Raw genomic sequence first — 19,135 nt, forward strand, 5'->3', positions numbered from 1 at the left:
TGAGATCAGAGGGGCAATAAGTTGAAGCTTCCTTCCTTAGTACCTTCGATCGGCTGGCGATTCCCGGGTAGGCAAGAGCCGGAGCTATTTCTCTCTTGGGGACAAAGACATCAGCCCAAGCACCTCATGTTAGGCGCCATAAGGCCACTGTTAGGCGTCACTTTCTGTGGCACTAAGACGCCCTTGGTTAAATTCCCAAGTGCCGGTTAGGCATTTGTGGGCCTCTGCCTCCGAATGCGGACCCGGCAAATTGGTCCATAATAAGAAGCTTGGTCTAACATGATACGAGCAAAAAGCAAGAATAGCATCAATACGAGCATTTGTTTAATAGGAGGCTAGGTGCCAATTAATTTGGTTATCTACCGTTGCAGTAAGTACTATTAATTCAACGTGGGGAATACACTATAGAGTTGTGTCCAATTTTTATCCACACATCCCCTATACCATCCAAAAAAATAAAATAAAAAAAGAGACAGAGAAAAAGAGAAAACACCAATGCACGCATGCATCGAGGGGACCGAGAAAACACCGCTGCCTCTCCAACCAAGTATCCAGACAACATAGGAGACAGGGACTCCGTATAATGAGCATATGTGCGCGACGGGGAGAAAAGGGGGGAAAGTATACAAAGAAATATACGGAGACCGTCCATAAAATGACGGTGGGCCAGGCATAGAAGATGGTGATGGAGCACCACCGCTAGCGACGGCCCATTCTGCTCGTCGCTGGGACTCTTTAAGCGTGCACGCCGTTCACCTTGGAATCTCTTCGAGGCCGAGCATCGCCGCTGTTCGTGCTATCCTGGAGCACACCCGCCGGTATGTCGTCGTCCGCATCTTCACCACCCATCATCTTCTCCATGAAGGAGATGTAGTCGTACTGGGCCTTGCCCCGATCCCGTGACATATCTGGGCCGCTGTGCGGCGGCATCATGTTGAGGAGCGTGTCAATGACCTCTTCCGGGACAAGACTGTGGCGCAGATCCATTTCGGTGACGTACGGCTTTCCATCCGCAACCTCTCGGAACGACTGGAAAACTTGCTCGGCAGTGTTTTGGTCCTCGGTGACATCGACCATGAAGCGAATAAACTGCTCGAACGTGACATATTCTTTGCCCCCAGACGTCTCGACAAAGTAGTCGTGCATCTCCTCTTCGGAGAAAACCAGTCCCAGTGAGGCCAGGGCTGCGCTGAACTCGAGCTCCTGCAACGAATTTGAAGCGTCGCGGTCGAAATGACGGAACACGCTTTCGAATTCTTCCAGTTGGATGGGCGTCAAGTTGGTCATGTTGCGGGCAACCATTTGGTTTTCCAAGAAGGATAGCTTTTTCTGAACCGATGATCTGACCAAAGTTAACTCGTACGCTAACTCGTCATATGTATATGTGGTGAAGTCATTCTCCTCAATGTTTGCTTCCTCGCACATGGCATCTACTTCCGCAATGGTGCTAAGATATCGATCGAGAGGGGCCAAGTTTTCGCTAAGTTTCTTGACATGATGCAGCTGATCTTCGATATCACCATCCAAGCCTGAAATGGCAAGCTGCATTGTGTTGAGAGCCATTGCAAAATCATTGGCTTTATCGGCAAACGACTTGCGCAGGGCGTTTTTGATGCTGCGACAGTGTTAGCCAGCTGCTTTTACTTTACATAGAAAAGGATGTCCACATACTCTCGAATGGTTTCATTGATGAGCTGCGCGCGAGCCATCTCACTCTTCGTGAGGCTCTTCCAGTCTCTCTCAATCACCTCTTGGCTGACCTCATGTGGAGGTTCGTAGGGCCGCAACCGGTAAGTGCTGAGCTTCGTCTTGATATTTCCCAGCAATGTGGCAAGCTCGCTCTTCTCTGCAACCCACTCACGCTTCTTGCCCCTCTTGTACTCTGAGAATTGAGCTGCCTGGGCCTTTGCATCAGCATAGGTGCCCTCAAACTTGGCCGTGTGCCATTGGTCAACCTGGCCTCGGATGTTCTTGAGGAGCTCCCGCATTCGTCTCTCGTAGGCATTCTGCATCTCCCACGCACCCTGCATGTTATTGAAGAATTTCTCAACTCGTCGCCCTGCATTTTCAACCTTTTCCATTTGGGAAAAGGCATGGAACCAGTAGGCAATGTATGTCATCAAACTTCGCTCATCAGGCTTCGCCACGTCACACACATCTTCCACATCCAACAGCTTGGGAATTCCAATCTCTTCGTAGGCAATGTCGAAGGCGAGCTGCATGTTGCCACGGTGGTCCGACTTATCCAAGGTGTCAAAATCAATCAAATCCGGGCGGTGGATGTCGAGCAAGGCGCAGAAGGCAAGGCCGTTGTTCCAACTGCTACTAAAGTCGCGGACTTCGACCTCATCATAGCATGCAGTCTTTCGTTGACACCACAGGAGTAGACCCTCCTTGGCAGACATGCCCTCCTCGTTAATGTCACTGATGGTAAAGCGGAGAATCAGGGTCCAGATAAGGCCGAGAACAATCTTGCGGTTTCCATCGACGACATCCTCGGCACCAATATTTGTCATCTGGATGCCCCTCGACCTGATAAAGTCCAAAGACAAGTTGGCATTTTCGAACTTTTGGACTCGAAGCTTCGGCCGGGAGGCATATCGACCGAGAGATTCGTGCGAGAGGCATTCGAGGAGGTGAATCAGCATAACCTAGTGAACCATCGTTTCAATGTCAATGGGAAGCCTTCCTTGAGTCGACATGGACAAAAAGAAATAGAAAAAAAGAAATAAATAACATCGAGGCGTGGATAGGGTCAACTTACACCATCGCTAAGATCCGGCACCAAGTCCTTGACCTCGAGATTTCTGGCTACAATCTTTGTGTTTAGCCTGGGGATGTCTTTGTCAGCATGCTACACACGGGGCTTCTTGAGAAACCTGCAACTCTTTTTTTTTTTTTTTTTTTTCTCCTTCTTCTCTCCTTTGCGGCAGGCGGGCAGGCGGCATCAAAGCATGTTGAATTAAACGTACCATTTTGTAAAGGTCTTCTCCTGGACCGTGATCCATCTCTGCTGCTCCGAAAGAGTCATCCTGTTTAGGAATTGTTCATGGACCCCCCGAATCGACGACGAATCGACTAGTACGTCGGCAGTAGATGCCTTGGTCTCCGCTAGGGCGAGGTCAGAGTCGGCTTGACTCTGGGTTTCTGCCGGGCGAGGTTGTCTGGAAAACTTTGCTGGCTTGGGCGGTGGCCTTGGAGGACTGGAAAGCTTTGAGTGCGTTGGAGACTGGCTCAGGGCCTTGGTGCCCAATGACGAGCGACGCTTCTCTGACCGCTGGAGTGCAGCAGTAATACCACGAGACTCCTCCTTGTCCCGCCCACTCCGCTGAGGGTCCGAAGCGCACCGTGGCCGGGGTAGAGATAGAGAGAGGGGCGTTTGCAGGCGCTCAACTGGCAGAGACACAGACACAGGCACAGGGTCAGCCTCAGCCTTGGCGGCACTGACAGGTGATGAGAGTCTGGAGACGGCCGGCGAGCTGACGGGAGAGCTGGGGGGCGTGCAGAGGCCTAGGGAGGTCAAGCAGGTGGACGAAGTGGTGGTGATGGTGGTGGTAGTGGCAGTCGTAGCAGTCGTAACAGCAGTGGCAGTCGTAGTAGTACTATTACACGTATTACTAGTGCTGGCGAGGTGCTGGAGCTGCAGCTGGAGCTGGACCGACGCAGATGAAGCGGCGAGCTTGGTGTCGATATTTAGACCAGAGGGGCGCTGGGGTTGTAAACAAAATTCCGGGAACTGGTCTGCCAACTCGACGTTGCCGGGCTGCAGCTCCTTCCATAGGCCCGTGGCGCCAGTTGTGCCGGTGGTTACTTGAGTGCTAATGCCGCTAATGCCAGCGCTGATGCTGGAGGTGGTGCTAATACGGGCGCTGCCAGTGGGCGTAGGCGCCATCCTCTTGGGCGGCTTTAGCGGCGCTGTGGCGCCATGGTGCAGGCTGTAATAGGCCATGGTAAAGGACGCGAGCAGCAGCAGTAGCACTACTAGTGGCAGCGGTAATAGACGGTCGTCGTCGTGGTACCGGTACATGTACAGGTACTTGCGACGGGGGGCGGGGGCAGTTGTATATTATCGATAAGACGGTTCAGCGGGTGGCTTTACTTTAATTCAGCCAAGCAAGAGCCTTCAATGACAGCGACTCCAAAAGAGAATCAGCAGATGGATAGTATTAGGTATATATGACTTGATGCTTTTTACACTTTGATGCTCTTCTTCTTGTCCCTTTTTCTTGTTTTCCCACCAGGACGCCGACTGTTATTATACTCTTCGGCCCAGTACTTCGATAAGATGTATCAGAAACTCTTCCTGGAGTTCCCTGCGGGCGAACTTGACAGATGCTCCGTAACAAAGACGTGGCACCGTTGAAGCAACCTCGCAGTCTGGGCGATTGGGTCTTCATGCGCGTCTCCACGCAGGCCGCATAAACTCTGCGCCAGGCCAGTCGAGACAGGTCAGCCAACACTCGGATCGAGGCGGGAAGATGGAGACAAAGTTCGCCTTGTCCACGGCCCAGCTAGCATCGCGTCCTGCCGGCATCCAGCCACCTGAATTTCCCAAGAGCGCGAACCTATTCAAGCACTCCAGGTCCGGCATGCTGCAGCTGCACCTCCATGCGTCGCGAAAACGGTGATGGAACTGTATCACGCAAGGCCAGCAAATCACCAGGCCTTCGTGGCGGGCGCCTCGTCTGTCGCTTCGCTGCACGAATCCTCGTTTCTGATCCATCCCCTCCACTCTGCCATCTCGTGATTGCGCAGCCGTCGTTCGATGCTGCAGAAACCGGTTCTGATCAGCTTTGCTGTCAAAATCCTGGGCATGGGCATGGCAATTCAGCGTTGCCGCGTTACGCCTCAGCTCGTGGTGATCAATAACCATCGGTGGACCTCGTGGTTCTCGGCAGTCTTCGATCCTGCATGATCCTGGACGCTCACAATTGACCGCTTCCTCCGTATAACTCACAGTCAAAGACAGAAACGGCTGGATAAAAAGACAAGCCTGGCAGTGGCGAAGGCGCGTCTCGAAGGCCTCTCCAAACACGCCCCTATACCACGCAGACTGCCAGCTCCGGGGGACGTGACAGGTCGTCTTTAATGCGATGCAGTCAAGGATGTTTGCCGAAGGACCTCTTCCTTCAACAGCAACTAGTCGCGTCGATATCTGACGGAGCTAACATGATGCCAGTTGTCGCCATGGAGTATCGAGAGCTGCAACCGTCGTACAATACGGTTAACCAGTAGGTCCGTTGTCACCCACGGTCGAAATGTCCCTCCGAGTTTTCCCATCAACATTGACTCGACTTGACTCAAATCGACCCTCCAATCTGCAACTGCCAGGATATTTTCCTTGATTTTCACCCCAGATTGGCGCCGCCGACGGCTTACTTCCTCGCCTCCGCGTTGAGGTGTTGTCAAGATACCATATGTGGATGTCTGGGTGGATTTTCGACCTCGCGTATCATGGATTGCCCAGAACTTGTGGAAAACAATGCTGCTTTCTGCCCTCCCACGTTGTGGCAGGATTGGCTGCTGCTTTCACACTATCCATCAATGCACATCTATACGAACGCTGATGGATACCTGAATCAACAGTCGATTTCTGACGGAGAGTTTTGATATGCCTTCAGAGGATCACTAGTTTCCTTTCTAACCTTCTTTCTAAGCTCTCCCATTTTCACATGGATTGCGCTTACAGATCGCTGAGGCAGAAGATGGTTGGTATCTTTCGGCTTGGTTCTATCTATTTCCCACGGCATCTTGTAGCAGCTTCACTTGTTTATCATTCCAAGGTGGAGCCCCCGGCGTAGCTCGTTGTCGTGATATTAATTCCCTAGCTGCTCCTGGAGTACTCGTTCGAGTACTCAAAGTTCGTGCAGGCATATCAGGAAAAGAATCACGGACCCAATTCGCGTTGTTCTTTCAAAAGTTGGTCGATTCATTCTTAATGTGTGCTTGACAACAGATAGAGTGGCTTTCATATCAATACCATTAAGTGTCTGAAGCTTTGTGGATCGCACAAATGTGTAGAATTGTGCAACCACGAGTTGTGCCTCTCAGCTTATATTTTCTAGTTCAGGGCATTGTATTTTGGCTGGGTAGTCTATGAGTAGACAGAGTGCCCCACTAATCGTTTCTTGGAATCCTGCTACATTCATGTCGTGGCGGTGATGAGATCATATTGTAAAAGATTGCACGCTTGTTGTGACCTTCCTGGAATTTTTTGGGGTCTTAGAAATTTGGTGGAACTCCAAATATATCCATTGTTTACCAGAGTTCCGGGTAGCTGTTGAGATGAGTTTCAAGCTTTGCAATTGGAAAATAAGAGACAAGAAATATTCTTCCATGATTAATCCCAAGATGGGTAGCAGTAGCAAAGAGAGTTGCATAGCAAAATGGCGACGCGTACAATGATATATTCCAAATGAGAGCACGATAAATTTTGTTTTTAGATAGAAGAGTCTCGGGCATTTTGGTTGGAGATATGCAATCTTGCGTATTGCATGTATTTTACATGACTGATACGAGATGTTCCCTTTTTTTTCTTATAATAGAGAAAAAAAGAGAAAAAAAAAAATGTTTAGCTTCTCTTTGATTGAGCGTGTCCTGTAGAGCTCATTAGTATATGGTTGACCAGAGTATGGTTCAGGAGTTCAACTTACATCCTTAGTGCAGGGGCCATGCTAATCTTCTCTGTCTGTTGCAACGTCAGCGATTCGAACAGGCGACCTCTTCAAATGAGACGGAGTACAACTTACATCGTTATAAATTGACCAAATGCCCGAAGGCGATAATAATTGCGAAATTTTAATATATAACCTAATGCTAGAAATCTAATTTTTACAAAAGGATTTTTTTTTCGCCATGCCACGAAAATACAAGAAATGAGAAATTGACTTGCCGTCGCAAAGCCGCAAAGCTGAAATTGCACCTTGCCTTGTTTTCTTCTTTTTTCGACTCACCAGAATACCTACCTACCTACCGTAGCAATGAGATCTCCTCATACTGTCCGCTTTGGCCTGTTTCGCAGAGGCACCGAGATGCTCATGCGGAGGAGAAAGAAACATGCATGCAAGAAATTGCCTCTGCCACCAGTAGTTGTTAGGGCTCCCACCCTTTTAGTTACAGTATGAGTTTTAGTTCTTTTGACAATGGCCGCAACCAATTGGCATCTCCCTAGTAGGCAGGTAGAGCCATCTGCTCTTATCGATAAAAAAACACCGCATGGCCTTTGATGACTACCTTGTAGAGCTGAGTATGCTCATGCGTTTTCTCCTGTATGTTATATGAAAGCACATGGCCGCTTTGGTCGCCTACATCGAGCACAAGTGAATATCGTTGCTTGATTTGATTGCTCGTGTATAAACAACAAAAATCTCATCGAGAATGCCCTCAGAAAAAAAAAAGTCTTGCTTCATTTGCATTGAAATCATTCGTGTATATCAGTCGAATTGTACATTTCTCAGACCCTATCATACAGCATGAACCATGACGCCCGTCTCCCTCTACCTCGTAGTCAGTCGCCCTCCACCCTGCTTCGCCTTGGACCGCAGCGCATATCTCTCCTTCTTCCAGGCAGACACCAGGTTGTCCACGCTGCCCATGTCGTGCTTCGCCTTGCGCATGTACGTCAACCGCGCTCTCCTGGCCCTCTTGGGCTTGCGCCATATAATGTCGATTCCCGTCACCGTCGGGCTGTATATCTTGAACCACATCTCCACGCCCACCTTCATCATCTGGCCTCGCAGCAGGATGGCCGTGTCCACGCCGCGCCGCCGCAGCTGGATGAATGCTCCCGAGAAGGGCTCTCCGGCCTTGGTCGTCACCATCAGCACATCGCCCACTTTGGCACTATCGGCGTGCTCTCGGGAGAAGAGCCTCGTCCTGGCGCCGGTCGGGTCAAGGCGGGCAATCTCCTGCTTTTTCAAGGCGGGCATCGGATCGGGATGGGTGGCTCGTGGTGAAGGGACCTGGGGCCATATCTGGAACTTTGCGACCTTTTGCTGCTCCATGTCTAGAATAGCAAATCACCATTAGCAAGACTGCCTGCTATCAAAGCCCCAACCAAACAAAAAGAGTGCCTTACGCTGTCTCTGACTGAATGCATTTCTTGTGATGGAGGGGCTCGCGGCCTCGGTCGCCATGCACCGCTGCCACGATCTCTGGAATCTCGTCCTCCTCAAAGCCGCCTTCAGACAGCCCACCGGCTGCCTCGCAACAGCAACATTCATCGTGATCGGAATTGGCGCCCGCCGGGAATGGTTGACTGGTTTGCAGGCTGGCCGTCAAGTTTGGGACCGAATGTCGCAGAAGCTCAAATGGGTCGAAAAGGTTTCAATTGTCGAGGTGCTTATTTAGGCTAAGCGCAGTAAATGCTGGAGACTCAGCGGTAGCGTTGTGGTGAGATTTGCCCACTATTTACCCTATTCATACTAGTTGATTGCAGAGTCGTAGCGTTGTGTTGAGATTGGCCAACCACGTAAAACTCCAGTGACTGGTGATTTTACTATATGTAGATATCATTGAATCAATTACTGTCTCTAACCTGTGCTGAGTGGTATAAAATATATAATGCTAGTATCTTGGCCATGGGTAACCAAGAATTAACCCCTTGAATATGCAAAAAAGAGAAAGAAAAAGAAAAAGAAATACGCTGGACAATCCCTAAAATCCCATCAAACATCACACAAAACGAAAACCAACTACGGCTAACCTTCCAAGCAAAGCATCCCCTCTACCCCTTCCCGCCTCATCCTTGCTGCCCTGGTATCTCGGAAGAGAAGTTCTCGCACACCCCGTTCGCCGTCACTCATGGCCAGTTCCGTCTTCTCGCGTCCAAAGCGATCCATCATATACGCCTCGATGTCGTGATCCACAATGATGGATTCCACCATGTCTATGGCGACGTCAGAATCGGCCAATGAGTTGTACATGACAACCATTTCCGCATAGAGTGTCATGGTTGCTCCGTGCTGGAGCAGGAGTCTCATCAAGGGAACGGACTTGCTATTGGGGGCATTTTTGGCGTGGGCGAGAGCTGTCCAGCCGAAGTTGTCCTCCAAATTGATATCAACCTCGGGGTTCTCGAGAAGTAGCTCGGCCATTTCTGGCCATCCCATTTGCATGGAGAGGGATAGAGGTGTCAAGCCGTCCTCTTCTGTTGCATTGGGATCAACATCTTCTCGATCAAGTAACATCTCTGCAATCTTTTTGCGGCCCAAGAATGCGGCCCATGAGAGAGCAGTCATACCCCAGTAGTCCTTCTTGTCGGGCTCAATATCATGCCGTCTAAGCAAGAGTTCCGCCGCCCACTCATGGCTCTCTTGTACTGCTTTAATGAGCGGAGTCGTTTTCTTGCAGTTGCCGAGATTGACGTCTGTTTCGAGGTGCGCAAGAAGAAGCTCGACCGTGGCCTTATCCCCCATGCATACGGCCTCCTGAAGGGGAGTGTGTCCATACCAGTCTCTGACATTGGGATTGGCGTCGGGATGCGCTAGGAGAGACTTGACGGCAGCGTGGTTCCTGCTTCTGACTGCCATGTGCAACGTGCTGTTGCCCAGATGATCCTCCGCATTGACGTTTACCCCCTTCTGTTGAATCAACAACTCGGTGATCGTGTCGTGGCCACGAAGTACTGCAAGGGTGAGAGCTGTGATGCCATAGGCGGCCTTGGAATTGACACTGATCCTGCGTTCATGGCGCTCGAGTATGATCCTCAGAGTGGCTTCGTGGCCATGCTCTGCTGCCAGACAAAGGGGGTTTGCCCGTTGAAGGGAATTCCAGTCAACCGTCAGATTCGGATTATCCAGGAGCAGACTGACAGTCTCTGCATGTCCTGCCCTCGCTGCCCGTTCCACACACGTGTATCCGGATTTGTCCTGGCGGTTCAGATCCGAGTCCGGCCTCTTCGATATCCACTCAACAACGCCGAGATGCCCATTTTCTGCCGCCAGGTGAAGGGGTGTGGCTCCATCGTTGTTTACAGAGCGGGTGAGAAGCATCTGCCTTAACCGAGGGATAGTGTTGTTAAAGATGAGACTTTTTTCCAAGTCTTCATCCGGGAAAAGCGATTTTAGCAAGGTACCCTCGCCATTTAATGCAAGAATATGCACCAAGTTGTTGCCATTCTCGTCAGTATTCGCTAGGAGATGCCGGCGGTATGAGAATTGGCTTGCAAGGGATGGGATGGCACGTAGAAGAGCGTACTGCTCTTGACAGCCGAGATACGCAGCTATGCTGAGGTAAATTTCGACGGGAAGTATAGCCGACATCTTGTTTCCAGGGGAGATTGGAATTTGTATGTGATGTTGGAATTTGATGTTAGCTGAGTATGGTTGGAATCGTAGAGTTGTGTCGCAGATACGCAGGCCAGCAAGAAATGTGTAGATGGTTATGAAGATGAAATGGGATGAAAATGAAAAAGGGGATGTAAGCAGTATATATATATAATCGAATATAGACATGAATGTTTGTGGCGTGAAGCCACCACCGATGGTTCATGGGGGCTCGACGATTGTGGGACAGGATGCCGGGATTTGCACCACACCGCATCGCTGGGGTAGTCGCGATATATCATGGCGTCAGACGCCATAATCTTATCGAGGGGAAGCTTTCCGACTCAAGGCATAATCAAACTTTGCCAAACTTTGGGTAACGGCACTGGGCGCCCTGGCGATGCGAAGCGTGTAATTGGCAATGTCCTTGACTACAACCCATTGTGAACATGACAAGCGTTGACAAGCGATATAATTTTTTCCCCATATCCTTAACAATATAAGGATATTGTATAGATGAGGGATACCTGCAATTGATGGTCTTGTAAGCTTGAAGCTCAGCGGTAAGAAACTCAATGGCTGGCGCATGTAAGCACGGGGTTGAGGATCGAATCTGCCATAATCATGCCACGACCGAGTCGGTTGCGCACGGGCCATCTTGAGCTCCCTAGATTCCCCTTATTGGGAAAGAAGAGGAAGAAAACCTCCGAGATGATTGAATTTAGGTAGAGAGTTGCGTTAGTTAAATGACCTGGACTTGGAAAGTATCGAGATGATGTTTTGGGGGAATGTTTGTTAATACCAGACATATTTGTTTGCATAGTACATCACAGTGGCTGTCTTTTCCTTCATGTTTAAAGTTGTCATTTCAAGTCAGTCTAGAGAGTCAGGCAGACATCTATCTACCGAAATAATAATGATGATATTCTACAACACCCTCAATGAGTTCCAGTTTCTCAGATGAGGTGAGTACTGACATGTTGTAACAGCATTGCGGTTGCGGCGTATCCTATTTCCGTCGTTCATCCAGCATGTGTCTTCCTTAGTAAGCACCCCTCTCTCCGTGTCGTCACCAGAATACGGATACCTTGTTAGCAGTTTATCCTCGGCTTAGAGCCGATGCTTTCCAGCATTTACCCATCTGGAGCCGGCATCTTCATTTCATTGCATTTTCCCATTGGAAGCTTCTCTCTCTTCTGATTAAAAATAAACACAATTAACACACAAACAAACTCATCATGAATACTTTCCGGTTTGCGAGGCCCGCGGTCGCCAAGGTGCCGTTCCAGCGATCCACGCTGCCTCGAATTGCACGGGCCTATAGCTCCAAGTCGTATGAGTATATCTTGACCTCGACTCCTAAGCCAGGCGTTGGACAAGGTGAATATCAATGGGTGCAACAAGATTGCATGTAGATGGAAGGGAGGCTGCTAACTTATGTCTTCTTTTTCTCATTTTTTAGTGACTTTGAACCGCCCAAAGGCACTCAATGCACTCTGCACCCCTCTCATCAAGGAGCTCAACGAAGCTCTGAACGACTTCAATGCCTCTGACGAGACCTCGGTCATCATTCTTACCGGCTCACAAAAGGCCTTTGCTGCCGGAGCCGATATTAAGGAGATGGCCCCTCTCACCTTTTCCGAAGCTTACACCAAGGCATTCATCGAGTCGTGGTCCCTCTTGACCACTCAGGTGAAGAAGCCCATCATTGCAGCCGTCTCTGGCCATGCGCTCGGTGGTGGCTGCGAGCTTGCCATGATGTGCGATCTCCTTTACTGCACTGATACCGCCAACTTTGGCCAGCCTGAAGTTAAGCTGGGAACCATTCCCGGCGCCGGTGGTAGCCAGCGACTCACCCATGCCATTGGCAAGTCCAAGGCCATGGAGCTGATCCTGACGGGCAAGTCCTTCAGCGGTGTCGAGGCTGAGAAATGGGGCCTTGCTGCTAGGACCTTCCCCACATATGACGCCTTGATGGAGGAGACACTGAAGCTTGCCGAGACCATTGCTGGATACTCAAAGGTCGCTGTCCAGGCTTGCAAGGAGGTCGTCAACAAGAGCCAAGACCTTGGTCTGCGGGACGGAGTTGAGTTTGAGAGACGTGTTTTCCACAGCCTGTTTGGCAGCCAAGACCAGAAGATTGGCATGAAGGCTTTTGCTGAAAAGAAGAAGCCTGAGTGGACTCACTCTTAATTGGCTGGAAGGCAGATGCGGAGGGCGCCAAAGATATATCACTGCAATGACACAGACATGTACGCTAAAAAGGCACAGACAAGATCAAAATGATAGAAGCATCGATCACTACAGAGTGAAGAGTCCGAATGATTAGTCGTACAACCTAAATATGTGCTGCGATCATTTCTCGGGATTCTAGGTCTTTTTTCCAATCCTCACGATGTCGTCGCAATCCAGCGTTTCCTTCTCAAATCCTTCTGTTGCCTGGTTGAGTAACGTCGCCGCCACATCGTGCAAATAAACGACGGGGAGGTTGATGATACTAGTGGCGACATTCTGAAAGGTGTTGATGAGCATGTTTCCCTGCTGAGGATCTCGAATGAGACCTGGCTTGACTATGCAAGCCTCGATAGCGTTGTTGGAATTCTTAGCAAAGTCTAAGACGCGAGTTTCCACCTCTCCCTGTGATGAAGCAGTTTAGCAGCCAACTTTACTCTTCTTTTTCCTGTATTCACTCAGTGAAACGAGACATGGTCCTTACCCTCATGAGACAGTAGTCGCCCAGAATCCATGGCTTTTTGGATTGATCACGCTCAGCGTTGGCACCACTGACATATACAAACTGCAGAGGCTTTTTCGCATTATCTCGGGGGGCTTTGGACAACTCTTCAAGGCCAGCAATGGTGTAGTCCAAGCAGATCTTGCGAACTTCATCCCAGGGCATCTTCCCGGAATTACTCGGCGTAACAGCCATCAGCCTATACAGCAACGAACTATTAAGTGATTAGACCTCTCGACTGCTTATGAATCAAGTCTCACCAAATGCAGGCATCGGCATTGGATATCTGGTGCTTGACATTATCCGAATAATTCAAAAAGTCGTCGCACACGACAGATGTCAACTTTGCCACATCGCTAGAGTCTTTGAGGCTCTCTGGAACGGGCGTTTCACGGCGGGCAATTGCCACGACTGAGGTCACAGCAGGACTGGTGATGGCCTGCCGGACAAGCTCTTTGCCAACGAAGCCGCTGGATCCAACAATGATCAATTTCATGGTGAGTGATGCGTCTGGTACTGAGTGATTTTAACGTGAGTTTATTGAATGTCCGAAATTGCGAGTTGCGTCACTGGCTCTATTTAAGCATTCCCAATCCTTCCAACTAACATAGTGTTCAGCCTGACTAACAGTACCCTTAGCACCCAACTCAAGAAGCATGCTAGGATTCTATAGCTAGGATTGGATAGCACGCACACTGGGAGCGGAGATAGGATTCGGTCCGGGTTTAGGCGCTCCATACTGCCTAATTTGGGATTATGTTTGTGGACGACTGAGATGAAGATGGCTGGCTGGGATTTATAAAGTATGGAGAGCATCAGAAAATAGGAAGCCATGCCACACCCTACATATCGCAAGGCCCATCTGTACCTTAGTAGCTTACTAGGTAGTAGGTAAGAAGAATAATCAGGATGATGGCCCAAAATGGAAATTAGCTGCACAGAGCATTTACAGGGAAGCTAATTCGCACCTAGTCTTTGGTTCCCGCTGTGAGATGGGCACTATGAAGATTTTGGCGCTGGTCTGGGATGTAAAGCTTGAAGAAATATGAGACATGACAAGTATACTATTCTTCAATATGCCGTAGTTCACTCAGTGTATTTTACAGTCTACCTACTAGGTATTTCCCACAACCACGATTGCCTACCTTAGTAGATAGATGACAAGCAATATATACCTTGACCTGTTCTAATTTGCACGCTCCAAAAATTCGTACCACTCTCTACTGCTGTACCTCGTATCCCGTCCCAATGACGAGGCCATCCGCCGGTACGTACCCACAGACCGTCTTGCCCTGAGTGGCCAGTGACCACCGCTCCAAATCTGCTCTTTTCACGATGAATCGCAACTCCCCTCGCACAAACCATCTGCGGCCATATGCGCTGTCCAAGCAGTCCGGCCATCTCCCCATCCGCCAGAAAAACCAAAATATGAATGGAGTCTCGCAAACCGAGCTTCGACCTGGGCAAGGAGTTGACGTGTTCGGTATGCGGTCCCGCCACTTAGTCCCCCCTCCATGCTGCTCGCATCTGTCATGGACCACTATAACTGACGCTCCTCTTTGGTTAGATATGCACTGAGCTCCTCTACCAGCCGCTCACTCTGCTCGACTGCCTTCACACATACTGCGGCGCCTGTCTCAAAGAATGGTTCCGCTTCCAGGCTGAAAAGGTCGGCCGCGCGCCTACCCCGCCGCCGCCAGACGCAATCATCTTCACATGCCCATCATGTCGGAGCGCCGTGCGGGACACGCGGCATAATGCCACCGTTGCGACCCTGCTTGACATGTACACCGCCGCCAACCCGGCCAAGGAGCGGTCCGAGGCCGACAAGCAGGAGATGGAGGAAAAGTACAAGCCGGGCGACCAGGTTCTGCCCAAGGTCAAGACCAGAGAACGGACGGCGGAGGAGAAGCGGGCAGAGGAAGAAGACCGGAGGCTTATCGACGAGGTCAGGGAGATGAGTCTACGAGAGGCTGTTGCTGCTGCCATACCAGAGACCCCGCAAGCAAGGTCCGCTCGGAGACATGCAGAGGGTCGGAGCAGCGATGGGCGGGCTCGATCAGGCTCAGATTATAGATCAGATGGCCGTTCGCAACGGGCAAGAGATGGGAGAGGGGGGAATGGCCAGAGCAATACCGAGCATCTGTCTGTGGAAGGTGACTCGCAGTCTCGAAGCAGACGAAGCGAGTCCCGGCAACGCCAAGTCGAGCACCAGTCATCGCTGAGATCCTTGATCGGGTCTGAGATGAGCGAACGGGATATCGAGAGAGAAATCGAAGAGTTTGCGCGGCAAATCCAAGAAGAGGGCCTCCTGGATGGTCTTGACCTCGATAATATCGACTTGAGCCGAGATGACGAGCTCAGTCAGCGCATCACCGAGGCGTATAGAAGACGCCAAAGGGGCCGTTCCAGACAAGAATCAGAGCGGAGAGCCGACGCACGTACAAATAATAACGCTACATCTACGTCAAGGGATTCTAGGCTCCGACCTGATAATGCTAGGCCCCAAAGCCGGCATCGTGCGCACTCACGATCGACAAGCGAGGTGGGAGACAGGAATAGACCGCCGATTTCAGCGTCAGCAAACCTCGGAGTACGAGAGCCGGAGCGGAGAGCAAGGAGACGGACAACTAGCGGCGGTCATCACTCAACGCCGCCTATCGTCTCATCTTTATCTGCCATGGATACGAGGCCCGCTGCTCACTCTCAAAATGATTTGGCTTTGAGGAGAGATCCAAATGATTTTGATCCTACAGCATCAGTACCTGCTCTTAGAATTAGCAGAAACTCTAGTTCGGTCACCATACCTGCTGCTGCTCAATCCTCCGACACACCAGCAAGTGGCAATGGGAAGATTGCATCTTTTGCGAGCCGCGCACAGAGCTACCCATCAGCTTCGTCAACTCCACATTCGATCACCCCTGAATTGATGGAAATAACAGCAGCTCGGAATTCGAAATCGAACCGACCAACGGAAGTAGTCGTTAGCCCTCCAGATTCTTTGGTAGCTAGCCCTGTCCAAAGTCCAACCGCGACGACGTCAAGACACCAGCACACTCGATCCCAGCTTTTTGAAGAGCCTTCAATCAGTTGCTCACGATGCAGAAAGCCTGACATCCAATACGATTTGCATTATAACTGCAAAACGTGTAATGATGGCCACTGGAACATGTGTCTTGACTGCTACCGGTCAGGCAAAGGCTGTCTTTACTGGTTCGGATTTGGTTATGGAGCCTGGAAGAAGTGGGAAAAGCGCAAGCAAGCTGACGAATCGATACCCATGCCTCACATGTTGAACGCTGGACGCTACCTGCGACCCGCGTCAACAACCGTTAGTTCGGATGGTAAGAAGAAATTCACGGCTGACGATCCAAAGTCGAGACTGGAAACTGGCACTTTTTGCTCACGATGCTTTGCTTGGACCAATGATTGTTTCTGGCGCTGCGATGCCTGCAACGAAGGCGACTGGGGATTCTGTAACAATTGTGTGAATCAGGGCAAGTCGTGTAGCCATAGGCTTCTACCATTGGCCCACGAAGGAACATTCAAGTCCACGTACGAGCCTCGCAGTCCCAGATCTGGCGGTCGACCTTCCACAGCGACGGCCATAACAGGGGCTCAGGTATCTGGGATCGGACCATTCAAACCACTCACATTCAACCCAAAGTGTAACATTTGCAAGGATGTCATCCCGCCATCTCAAACGAGATATCACTGTTTCAGTTGCACAAACACGGCTCTGCAAGATGCCACTCCTGGAGACTACGATATCTGCACCTCTTGCTACAGCAACTTGGAATCCAAGGGAGATGTTAGCGAAGAAAACGGCTCGTCGGGGTGGAGGAGGTGCCCTAGTGGCCACAGAATGGTCGTAATTGGATTCATGGAAGGCAAACTTGGACAGTGGCGATACGTGGAAAGGGATAAAGTCGGCGGAAGGGCCCTCCGCGCAGAGCCTCTCGAGAACATTGCGCACCCAGATTTTCAGAAGTGGTCATGGTATGATGGAGAAGAAAAGCTAGAACGTCTTGTCACCACGGAGGCGTCGGCAACAGCCCCCGAAAGCTTGGGCGAGATATCGTATACGCGGTCTTTCCCGCCAGATGGCGGCTCCGGCCTGGTTGCCCATGCCATGTGGTCATGGTATCCCAAATCCGGCGCTGAGGATGAGCTGATGTTTCCCCGAGGGGCCGACATACAAGAGATACGAGATATCAACGGCGACTGGTTCTTTGGGACGTACATGGGTGCCAAGGGCCTGTTCCCGGCGCCGTATGTGAAGATGCCGCAACAATCATGAGGAAGCAATATGCGAGATTTGGACGGTGTAATCGAGGGAGCAAGGCGTGTCTACGCAGAAAGATGGTGTATGTGGAGGGTGTCTGGTCGGTCAAGCATAGAGATGCTTTTTGAAGAGCTCAAGCATATTTCTTTGCATGAGCCTTTCAGTCGTGCTATTAACCACCTTCTACTTATATACAAGATGATACTCGAGCCTCATACAAGATGAGATTTATGTTTATACCCAATACACTACATAGTACCCATCACTCTTACAAACAGTTTGTGTCGTGGATGTGTTGCCAGCAATACAGCAAATGCAGAGATGGACTTGTTTGCCATTATGACAGCCCGTATAATGAAGATCCCTCTACAGTACAAGCAGCCTCACTCCGTGTCAGCATTCGAGCTCTCCACTACCGGCATCTAATTGATGCGCAAAATGACGTGATCGGGCCATCGGGTGAAAAGCCCCACAAACGGGCCATCGGTGCCCAGCATGCTTCTGGGGAAAGAGAGCGTCACAACAGCTTGCAAATCTTCCCTGGCCATCCATTGAAGCTATTCACGGGGGGTCGAAAAAGCACAGCATCCTTTGAAGCCATGTTTCGACACACGACGCGGCGTCTGGCGGTGGCGGCGGCCAAGGCTGCTGAGCCCAGCGCATATACTCTGGCTGTGTCGAGGGCGCAGGGCGTGGCACGAGGGCTGACTGGAGGTATGAAAGTGAAATGAAGCCATGTGATGTTGCTATGAGATTACACTGTCGTTATTGTTATTGCTACTCTACTTTACATGGAAGCTGACAAACGCATACACACACACACAGCCATTGGAAACACGCCTCTCATCCGCCTCAACCGCCTCTCCGAGGAAACCGGCTGCGAGATCCTGGGCAAGGCCGAGTTCATGAACCCCGGCGGCTCAGTCAAGGACCGCGCCGCTCTCTACGTCGTCAAGGACGCCGAGGAGCGAGGCCTGCTCAAGCCCGGCGGCACCGTCGTCGAGGGCACCGCCGGCAACACGGGCATCGGCCTGGCCCACGTCTGCCGCTCGCGGGGCTACAAGCTGGTCATCTACATGCCCAACACGCAGTCGCAGGGCAAGATTGACCTGCTGCGGCTGCTGGGCGCCGAGGTGTATCCCGTGCCCGCCGTGGCCTTTGACAACCCGCAGAACTACAACCACCAGGCGAAGCGCCATGCCGAGGCCCTGGAGAATGCCGTCTGGACGAATCAGTTCGACAACACGGCGAACCGCCGCGCGCACATTGAGACGACGGGGCCCGAGATCTGGGCGCAGACGGACGGCAAGGTGGATGCCTTTACCTGCGCGACCGGCACTGCGGGCACCCTTGCGGGCACCACGCGCTATCTCAAGGACATCTCTGGCGGCCGCGTCAAGAGCTTCCTTGCTGATCCCCCGGGCAGCGTGCTGCACTCGTACATCTCCTCGGGCGGCAAGCTGATCGAGCGCACCGGCTCCAGCATCACCGAGGGCATCGGCCAGGGCCGCGTCACGGACAACCTGCAGCCGGACATTGACCTGCTGGACGGGTCGCTGACCATCTCGGACGAGAAGAGCATCGAGATGGTGTACCGCTGCCTGGACGAGGAGGGCCTGTATCTGGGCGCCAGCTCGGCGCTCAACGTCGTCGCCGCCAAGGAGGTCGCCGAGAAGCTGGGCCGGGGCAACGTCGTCGTGACGATGCTGTGCGACGGAGCGTATCGGTATGCGGACCGCCTGTTCTCGCGCAAGTGGCTGGGGGAGAAGAAGCTCCTGGGGGCCATTCCGAAGCATTTAGAAAAGTACATTGTGCTGCCGTGAGCTCACGTTGAATAAATTTTTTTTTTTA

At 51.2% G+C, this 19,135-nt stretch overlaps 8 protein-coding genes across 8 annotated transcripts; 3 read left to right on the top strand and 5 right to left on the bottom strand.

The window, feature by feature from the left end:
• Positions 1 to 386: 386 nt before the first annotated feature.
• On the bottom strand, positions 387 to 3,775 carry TRIVIDRAFT_75185 (uncharacterized protein; the record flags this gene model as incomplete). The annotated part of the gene is made up of 5 exons (XM_014095434.1): positions 387 to 1,615; positions 1,672 to 2,651; positions 2,765 to 2,831; positions 2,973 to 3,217; positions 3,289 to 3,775. 4 exons carry the CDS (start codon positions 3,029 to 3,031, stop codon positions 736 to 738), a joined length of 1,986 nt encoding a protein of 661 aa, XP_013950909.1.
• Positions 3,776 to 5,237: 1,462 nt separating this feature from the next.
• On the bottom strand, positions 5,238 to 5,996 carry TRIVIDRAFT_92415 (uncharacterized protein; the record flags this gene model as incomplete). Its single annotated transcript, XM_014095435.1, has 1 exon — positions 5,238 to 5,996. One exon carries the CDS (start codon positions 5,748 to 5,750, stop codon positions 5,580 to 5,582), a length of 171 nt encoding a protein of 56 aa, XP_013950910.1.
• A 1,500-nt stretch (positions 5,997 to 7,496) lies between these two features.
• Positions 7,497 to 8,222, bottom strand: TRIVIDRAFT_162942 (uncharacterized protein; the record flags this gene model as incomplete). Its single annotated transcript, XM_014095436.1, has 2 exons — positions 7,497 to 8,005; positions 8,057 to 8,222. The coding sequence occupies 2 exons, from the start codon at positions 8,220 to 8,222 to the stop codon at positions 7,497 to 7,499; spliced, it is 675 nt and encodes a 224-aa protein (XP_013950911.1).
• Positions 8,223 to 8,699: 477 nt separating this feature from the next.
• On the bottom strand, positions 8,700 to 10,262 carry TRIVIDRAFT_227565 (uncharacterized protein; the record flags this gene model as incomplete). The annotated part of the gene is made up of 1 exon (XM_014095437.1): positions 8,700 to 10,262. One exon carries the CDS (start codon positions 10,260 to 10,262, stop codon positions 8,700 to 8,702), a length of 1,563 nt encoding a protein of 520 aa, XP_013950912.1.
• Positions 10,263 to 11,478: 1,216 nt separating this feature from the next.
• TRIVIDRAFT_87842 (uncharacterized protein) lies at positions 11,479 to 12,572 on the top strand (the record flags this gene model as incomplete). Its single annotated transcript, XM_014095438.1, has 2 exons — positions 11,479 to 11,645; positions 11,728 to 12,572. The coding sequence occupies 2 exons, from the start codon at positions 11,504 to 11,506 to the stop codon at positions 12,456 to 12,458; spliced, it is 873 nt and encodes a 290-aa protein (XP_013950913.1).
• Positions 12,573 to 12,635: 63 nt separating this feature from the next.
• Positions 12,636 to 13,495, bottom strand: TRIVIDRAFT_41189 (uncharacterized protein; the record flags this gene model as incomplete). The annotated part of the gene is made up of 3 exons (XM_014095439.1): positions 12,636 to 12,902; positions 12,982 to 13,198; positions 13,260 to 13,495. The coding sequence occupies 3 exons, from the start codon at positions 13,493 to 13,495 to the stop codon at positions 12,636 to 12,638; spliced, it is 720 nt and encodes a 239-aa protein (XP_013950914.1).
• An 839-nt stretch (positions 13,496 to 14,334) lies between these two features.
• On the top strand, positions 14,335 to 17,299 carry TRIVIDRAFT_195607 (uncharacterized protein; the record flags this gene model as incomplete). Its single annotated transcript, XM_014095440.1, has 3 exons — positions 14,335 to 14,475; positions 14,567 to 16,998; positions 17,065 to 17,299. The coding sequence occupies 3 exons, from the start codon at positions 14,335 to 14,337 to the stop codon at positions 17,297 to 17,299; spliced, it is 2,808 nt and encodes a 935-aa protein (XP_013950915.1).
• Positions 17,300 to 17,883: 584 nt separating this feature from the next.
• On the top strand, positions 17,884 to 19,107 carry TRIVIDRAFT_40598 (uncharacterized protein; the record flags this gene model as incomplete). The annotated part of the gene is made up of 2 exons (XM_014095441.1): positions 17,884 to 17,998; positions 18,110 to 19,107. The coding sequence occupies 2 exons, from the start codon at positions 17,884 to 17,886 to the stop codon at positions 19,105 to 19,107; spliced, it is 1,113 nt and encodes a 370-aa protein (XP_013950916.1).
• Positions 19,108 to 19,135: the final 28 nt, after the last annotated feature.

The sequence above is a fragment of the Trichoderma virens genome (genome assembly GCF_000170995.1).
Source record: "Trichoderma virens Gv29-8 chromosome Unknown TRIVIscaffold_90, whole genome shotgun sequence".
NCBI classification, from domain to species: Eukaryota; Fungi; Ascomycota; class Sordariomycetes; order Hypocreales; family Hypocreaceae; genus Trichoderma; species Trichoderma virens.